At 32.9% G+C, this 8382-nt stretch overlaps 1 protein-coding gene across 4 annotated transcripts in view; it reads left to right on the top strand.

The window, feature by feature from the left end:
• The first annotated feature begins 1007 nt into the window (after nucleotides 1-1007).
• Nucleotides 1008-8382, top strand: part of l(2)41Ab (lethal (2) 41Ab) — a 47316-nt gene continuing 39941 nt past the window's right edge. Inside the window, exons 1-2 of one of the 4 annotated variants that reach the window (XM_076453571.1) lie at nucleotides 1008-1124; nucleotides 1252-1639. In XM_076453571.1, coding sequence (XP_076309686.1) covers nucleotides 1537-1639 — 103 coding nt within the window. In that variant the 5' untranslated portion in view covers nucleotides 1008-1124; nucleotides 1252-1536. Of the gene's footprint in view, nucleotides 1125-1251; nucleotides 2349-8382 lie in introns of those variants that run through there. The other 3 variants (XM_076453570.1, XM_076453572.1, XM_076453573.1) reach the window with 3 other exon arrangements.

Raw genomic sequence — 8382 nt, 5'->3', positions numbered from 1 at the left:
GCTCGAAGAAAGTGTATTCTTAACTTTTGGATTTTTGCCTGAGATAACTTTCGGCTTTCATTTTTACTCTTGGTTGATTAATTTAAAGCGGCAATATATTGGGTCGATAAGAGCTTTGAATAAAAGTTTATTACTAATACTTTCGGGTCGACACACCAACCACAAACACTTGTCATTAATTTTGTTTTGCATTGTGTTTATCTATTTGCCAGTAAAGATTATTATTCTTTTACATCTTTTGGCTTTGTATCCCCTCTCGACTACTTTGGTGGGTTGGAAAGGTGCTATTCGAATTTCCAGTTAGGAAATCCTAACCGTTTACTCTTTGAGATAGCTGTGTGATGATGAATAGCACACAAGGCATAAAAAATTTAAAACATAAATACTAAAACTGTTGCAATAAAGACTAGTAATTACAGCTATTTTCTCAAGTATATTTTGTTAAGGTCGTTACACTAAAGTATTTTAGCAGGTAGAAAACAAAATCCTTGATATTGGCACAGTATTGTTTGTTTGTTTTTGGAATTTCGCACAAAGCTACTCGAGGGCTATCTGTGCTAGTATTTTAGCAGGTAGGCAAAACAAAACTCTTTGGGTACTTGATATTGGCACAGTATATGGCTCTTACTTACTGGCATTGAAAGTTGTAACTTATCTTTAATCTGAGAATTTATAGGTTATGAGAGCTATAAGTTATTTTACTTTGCAAATGCTTAATTAATATTTAGATGAAGGTGATAACTAAATAAACAAAGTAATAAAACTTTAGTCTATTGTCATCGAGGAAAAGATTGTTAAATAGTAATCATAAAAACATTGTTTTTGTGTAATTTAATAATAATAAAACTATTGTAATACAGATAGCGCTATTTAACTTTAGTCATGGCAACAAGTAAGCTGAAAATATAAACATATATAGGCCTTAACATTATAGTTACTTTGGTTCAACACTGGTCTAAATAAAAAATGTTTTGAAAAGCTAACTCAGTATGTTGTTATGTATAGAACAGTTTTGCATCAGCTTTATTATTATATCGCGACATTTTATTTAAAATGCATAATTATATAATTTTTTACATTACAGATACATAACGTATATTTTTACACTAAGCAGTGTATGATTGGTGAGTGTGTTGCATGAATAGTCCGATTTTAATTTAGTGAATTTTAATTTGTATTACTACAGCTATCTTTTGTTAACAATTAATTAACGAAGCCGTATCACTATTTCTCTTTCTCTCTCTTTTTCAGGCAAACATATGGGAAAAACATGTGCAGTGATGAGGATTTAAATTTGTGAACTTCAGATTGTGATTCATACATCATAACCAGCAGGCCCTTACAGTTTCTTAATGATTCATTCTTAAACATACAGTGTTTATTTATGGAATTTTCTTTGCTGTATGATATAATTGTGATCTTATGGTAGAAAGTTTGATTTTTACAAATAGTGTAATTTGCTCATTTTCTTCTATGCACAAATTCTTAATTGAGCTTAAGAAGCCAGCTTAAGCATAATCCTTCTAACATTTTCACATGCCTATGGATGATATAAATACCAATATTTTTTTTCTGGAAGAACATCTACAGGAACCTAACAAAACTAGAGAACTTGATTATGCAAAATTAACAGAAGAAAGTAAGCAAACAGACTTATATACCAGTGAAATAAGTAGGTTTTATCAGTTCTTAATAATTTGCAAAGTATCAACACAGCAATAGCATATTTATAAACAATTCAAGCTAAATTAAATAATGTTTTGGCTATAACTTTAGGATATTAACATTATAACATATCTTTTGTATCAATTGAGTGATGACAGGTAATTGGTGCTGGTGCAATGAGAATGAAAGAGTGTTTTTTTAAGTTCACTGAGTTCCTATTGAGTAATTGTTTAGCAACTGTAAAATAATTGGGGCTTTCCATAAAATGGTTTGCAGAACAGAAATCAGACTTTTTTTTTTATCTTCTCTGAGCTTGAAGCAAAGAAAGAAAATGAACACAAGTTAAATCAGTAGTGTAATCCTTATTCCAAATATTCAAGCACAAACAAAACTGGAAAGAGAAGCATTTGTATACACAATTACTGGAAAGAAATACAAGTTTTACTGTATGTTTAAGATAATAATTTTGATGAATTCTGAGTTGTTTTGAAAACTGTTTCAGACTGAGACAAAAATGGCATTATATACTAAAAACAAAAATTACTTCAAATTAAGAAATATTGTATCCATCCATTGTCACTCAACTTGCCAATGGAAAAGATCACTGTCAGTTTCTATACAGTATATTTGATGTTACACCAACCTTTCCCATGAGAAAGTGCAAGTGACATCTGGGTTGGCAAGTAGGTCAATTGACAAGTAAAATAATTTCATACATCTGGTCAGTTCATTGCTTATTTTTTGGCAAATAAAAAATAGTTCAACTGATAAATAATTATGTATTAACATAGGTTTTTGATTCATTATTAAGCTTCAGAGTCTCCCCTCTGCTTATGGATGAGTCTTGGAATTACAGTTCTGTTAATGAACTTCAAAATGACTGAGTTTTCAATTGAAACAGTAGAAAAACTGTCATAATTTAATATTTCTTACTTTTTATAAAATTTGCAAATATATATTAATACTGTTTAATGTATGAGTCTAATGGATCCTTGCTCTCCACCTACTGAAACATTTATAAGTGAGGGATGTTATACTATGCAATATTGATATTGTTTTTGAACATATATTGAGATCCAAAAGTTCACCTCGCAGCTTCAAGGTTTATAAAACCTAAACTCCTGCCAAGAATTTTGGTGTGGTGTATGCTGTGTTATAGTGTGTACTTCAATTTTATGCAGCCAACAACTGTTATTTTTGTAAACTTACAATATAATTTCATAATAATGGAAGATTATTTAAAAAAATATAATAATTTAATATAATTAGTAGTATTTATTTATGATATGTAATGTCAAAATGTTGATATTGCATGCAGCACTGACACTTTTATTGTTAGGAAGCTATGAACAGAAAATAAATTGATTCTCTTATTATTATTTTCATGAAGGTTATTTACATTATTTACATTTAATATAGTTAAATGCAATATGTGCAATTAAGATAAAAATAATGAACTATATTTCTTATTATTTGAAAATTTTAAATCATTACTTGAGTGGTCAGTTTACCAACTTTTATGTACCAGTCAAATGTCCAACCATGTGTGATATCTTCGTTGACCTACCTACTTTCATAAGTAACTGTAACAAAAGAAATATAATAACTCTCTTAACTAGCTTAAGGATACATGTTCACTATGTACAGAAAACTATACATATAAACTAATTGAGTAGAAACAGATGGTATGCTTGCTTACCACAAAAAGAAAGGTTAGATGCTGAAGTTAAGGATGGAAAAAGTAGCTTTTACATACAATTAAGAAATATAAAATAAAATCTAGAAAGTTGTGCACACTTTTGAGAGCAAGAAGATAACTTAAGGATTGTTTTAGTATATAACAGAAGAAGAGCTTGGGAACTAAACCTAAAACAGATGTTAGCAACTGTATAAAATAAATCTTAGTTTCTGAATGTTGATGAAGAAAAGATTCTAAGATTTATTTGTTTAGCATTTTAATAATGAAATTTATCGTTGTGTTAGTGGTGAATAGAAATTATGAGTAAATATCTATAATAATAAAAGGATGTGGCTGGGTGTGACTGCCACAGCTTCAAGAGAAAAAGAACCTTGAAACCTGAAAATTTGCACTCATAGCAAGTGGATCCTAAAGGTATGCATCACAATTACATATCAATGAGCATGCACATCTTTTTATGAGGCAAGCTAATGAAAAACCCACACAAAAGAACTGTGACCACCACAGCTCCAAGAAGAAAGAAACTTGAAATTCTGAATCCATACTAAGTAGATCCTATAGATTTACATTTGGGTATTACTCATCCATGTGCATATTTCTAATGAGGAAGGCTAGCATAAACTGAAAAAAAAAAATCCTTATATTAGAAATAGAAATCAGAAATAGATAAGCATTTATGTCTGTGTGTGTGTGACAACCATAGCTCTAAGAGTGAAAAAAACTTAGAAACCTGAAAATTTACACGTTACAATACGATCCTAAGGGTGTGCATCTGGGTGTTACTTATCTTATCCATATGCATAAGAGCAGGCATGAGTGCATCTTTTTAATGAAGCAATCTAGCAAACTCCACATTGGACAGAAGTGATTCCTTTATAACAATCACTAATGTACTCTGGAGCATTTTGGTAACAGTGACTCTTATATTATGTTGTTCAGCAACAAAAGTGTATAGGTTCAGAATACAAACAATATCAATCTAATAATCTGAGTGAAGTCAGGAACGTTTGATAGCATGTAATAAATAATGACCTAGTGTGGGAATTAGAGCTTGACAATTAGTGGGATTTGTTAATTAATCAATCATCAGACTCACTAGTCAGTTACATTCATCTAATTGAATACTCTTAGGGGATGGCTGAAGAATTATTATCCTCACATGAGTTGAATAAATATTTAATTATAATGGTAAAGATTAAATTTCATTCAAAATGTGTGTGGTGGGCAGAACACAGACAGCTCACTTTGTTGAGCTTTATGTCTAACAACAAAAACATAATAACAATATTTGAATTGCTTGGAAATAATTGAAAAAGGTAATAAGTGGAAAATCTTAGTTTATTATATTTGTTGCATGTAATAACATTATTAATATCTTAATTACTTGGTTTTTTACATGACACTAATCTATGTAACCAACAGATATTCATAAGTATTTGTGAATATAGTTATATGGTGTGTTTTCGAGACCTAGTGGGAATACTCTTGCTGAATAGATAAACTGAGATAAATTTTAAGTTTTACTCACGTTGAGTTCCATTTGAGTAGGTTAACAAAATGTTAAGGGAAATTCTGAATGATTTTATTGTAAACTATTTAGACAAAGATAGGGGGAATTTCTTGATAGCTTGTGATAAAAGATATATCTTAGAGGTTCATAAAAATGTAGAAAGTGTGTTGTTTTGTTTGTTTTTGTTGTTGTTGTTGTTTTTTTTTTTTTGGGGTAAAAGAGGAAGGAAAATACATATTTGCTCTTCCTAAAAGCCTCTTGATCAGGAAGCTGAAACTGATATTGGTATGTGCAAGTGATCCAATCATGATACCAAAGACACAGGAGTATTATCATGGGAGACCTCAATTTTATAGATATTGTATATGTTTGTAAAATTATGGTGACATGGTGAAAAATGAAGCTTGTTCAGGAGATTAACTTCCAAAACACACCTCATCTCACACTATTGCTTTCTTGCAATAAAAGTGTCTCTTCTTTGCCACCTAGATAATTGGTATGAATCTTACCTTACTTGTTCCAGCTTTTATACCATACTTTATTGCCCTTAGAGGTTAAATCTTGGGATTCTCTCCACCTACATCAATTTGTGTCCCCTGTCTAAGATTCATATATAAGCTCCCCATTATTAGTTCCAATTCATTTTTTTCTCAGTTGTAGACCTTTACAACAATGTTATTATGCACTGGTTAAGGGTTTTTCCCAATGTTGCATAACTTTCATTATACCTATGATTAATTTTGATTTTTGTTTTGAATTTCTTCTTGGATCTTGAGCTTGTTGACTGTTTTTTTTTTTCTTTAAAAAAGAAATTCTGAGACATTTTAGGATATTAATTCACAGATCTGTCTTTGATACAGTCTTATAGTGCTAATAGTAGGGTGGGAGTGGGGCTTTCTGTGGATCTGATGTTTGCTCTGCTGTTTACCTAGAGACTGGGAGACTAGTGAGGAGATTGACAATTTGTCTGGTACTTTTTCTTGCTCAGACAGACTGCTCTCAAACTGAAAACAAACATCCTCCTTCTCCTCCTGCACCATTTTTGCAAATAGTTCATCAAGTTTATAATGTATTGGGAATTTCTCCTAAGCTACTGACACTTCTTATTTGTTGGGAGAAAGTCGTTTGAGTAATTATCTGTTCTTTTCAACTTTGCCAGACATTGCTGTGCATGGTAGGAGATTTGTTGAACAGTTGTGAAAGTATGTTACTTTGCTTTTTATCAGATTAATATGCCTAAGCCTTTCATTGCTTAGAGGACCTGAATTAGGATTCTCGAAGGTTATATCTTCTTATTCTTAGTTGGAGTTCTAGGCTTGATGCCACTGTTCCTCTTATCCAAACTTAGTTTTTCCAAATTCACCTTTCTCTTACAACAGTTTTGCATTTTTTATCTTCAATGCATTTGTTGTCTGAGGCTTATCATAGGTCATCTGCTTAATTTTCAGAGAATCTGAGTCATTTATTAACTTCTTTTTTGGTGAGGCTATTGCTTTTGGCTCTCTCCTTGATCTCTTGGTAAGTTATTTGCTGGCATCTTTTGGAGAATGATGTATTGCTGGGTGTTGGACTTCCTTCTTTTGTTCTGAGAGATTGCAGAAAAGATCCTTTTCTCAGGAATCCTATTTTTACAGGTATTCCAGATTCCATTGAATTTAAGGTGAATGTGGCCCTTCTACACTCTTTTCTTTTGACATTGGCCTCATATCTTTCCTATTCTCTTATTGCAATGTCTCTTGCATCTTCTTTTAGGGTTTTTTATCTTCTTGCTTTGGTTTCATACACTATCAGAACACAAGGAAGATACTCCCTTTACCAGTGAGTATTCCCAACTTGTGTGAGAGGCAGATAATAACATCAATGATTAACCTGTGGAGTCAGGTTTCTTAGGAACTCAATTTAGCCAGTTAGTGTTTGTATGGGAGACCTTCACTGCAGCTTAGTGGGTCTTTTAAGTTCTTACATGAGAATTTGTTCGTTTCACACTTCCTCCTTCATTGTCTTTCATACAGGGTGGCCCATAAGTCCCTACCCATCCATATATCTCATTGTATCCAGGGTGTCATCAGTATTCTTGTGCTCATGTACCCATGTATTTGTCACAATACACTCTTCAAGTGTAAATAGGCTTACATCAGCCATATTTCTTTGAAAAAGAAGAAATAAATTTATAATACATGCATAATTGAATATAACATAATAACATATGAATGGGTAGGGACTTATGGGCCATCCTGTACAGTTTTCTTCTATTGGGCATTCACACTCACCACTATATGGATGACTGGTTTTTATTTGCTCCTTTACGCCAATTGGAAGAATTTCAAGGTTGAGCTTGAATATATGAGAGCTGGTTTTCTCATCCAGAGAAGGCTATTCATAATCTCAAACTGTATTTGGTCTATTTAGGGATGATTTTCAATTTCCATGTCATTTGGACCCAACTGTATTCTTTACAACTTTAGGCCATTGAACAGAGCACAGTTTTAATACACTAATAACACTGCCTCATGTGGTACTATCTCCTTTGGGGATGTGGACATCCTTGGAATTGCTCATTCCTGTGGTTGGGATCATGCATTCCCTTCAGTGATCATTATGGGACCAATGGAACATTTGCATTAATGTGTTTAGTGACTCTATTGTCTTCCATCTTGCTCATTCTTGGCTAGTAGTTATAAAAGGGGCAATGTGACTGTGGGTGTGTCTCTCCCATCCCATGTCTGGAGATACACCATTTTACAAATACCTCTCTTCAAGACTGGGGTGCTTGTATAGATCTGAAATTTGAGGGCTTCTGGACAGATGCTGTATCTTCTCTTCACATAAATACCTTTGAGCTTATGGAAGTTCACCAAACTATGTCTCAGGGTCTCACATTATTGTGGAGGAAGATGGTATTGCTTCATTCAGATAGGTCCAGTATGGCCTGATGGTTAAAGCACTCAACTTGTAATCTAGGGGTTGCAGGTTCAAATCCATGTAACACCAAACATGCTAGCCCTTTCAGCCATGGGGGCATTATAATGTGATGGTCAATTTCACTATTCATTGGTAAAGGAGTAGCCCAAGAGTTGGCAGTTAGTGGTAGTGACTAGCTGCCTTCCCTCTAGTCTCACACTGCTAAAGTAGGGATGAGTAGTGCAGATAATTTGTCATGTAGTTTTGCACAAAATTAAAATCAAACCAAATCATACAGATAATTCTGCCTTGGTTTCATTCATTTCCAAGCTATGGAGGTCTCTATTCAGGTCTCTTTGTTTCCAAACATTGGATCTTCTCTTTTTGGCCCACACTTCATTTATTCTTCTTACTTTTCAGGAATAATAACTTTAGTGGCAGATCAGTTTTCTCATCCACCAGAGTTATTCCCACAGATTGGATGCTTCATCCACAAGTTTGTCATTGGAACTGCTTTCATCTTGGAACACCTCAGTTACTTTCACCACACACTGGAATGCTTAGCTCTGGTCTCCAGAACCTTACCTTTTGGCTTTGGACATAGTTA

The sequence above is a fragment of the Tachypleus tridentatus genome, chromosome 9, assembly GCF_004210375.1.
Source record: "Tachypleus tridentatus isolate NWPU-2018 chromosome 9, ASM421037v1, whole genome shotgun sequence".
Taxonomy (NCBI): domain Eukaryota; kingdom Metazoa; phylum Arthropoda; class Merostomata; order Xiphosura; family Limulidae; genus Tachypleus; species Tachypleus tridentatus.
Note: the sequence above shows the minus strand (reverse complement) of the source record. Positions and strands in the feature narration are given on the sequence as shown.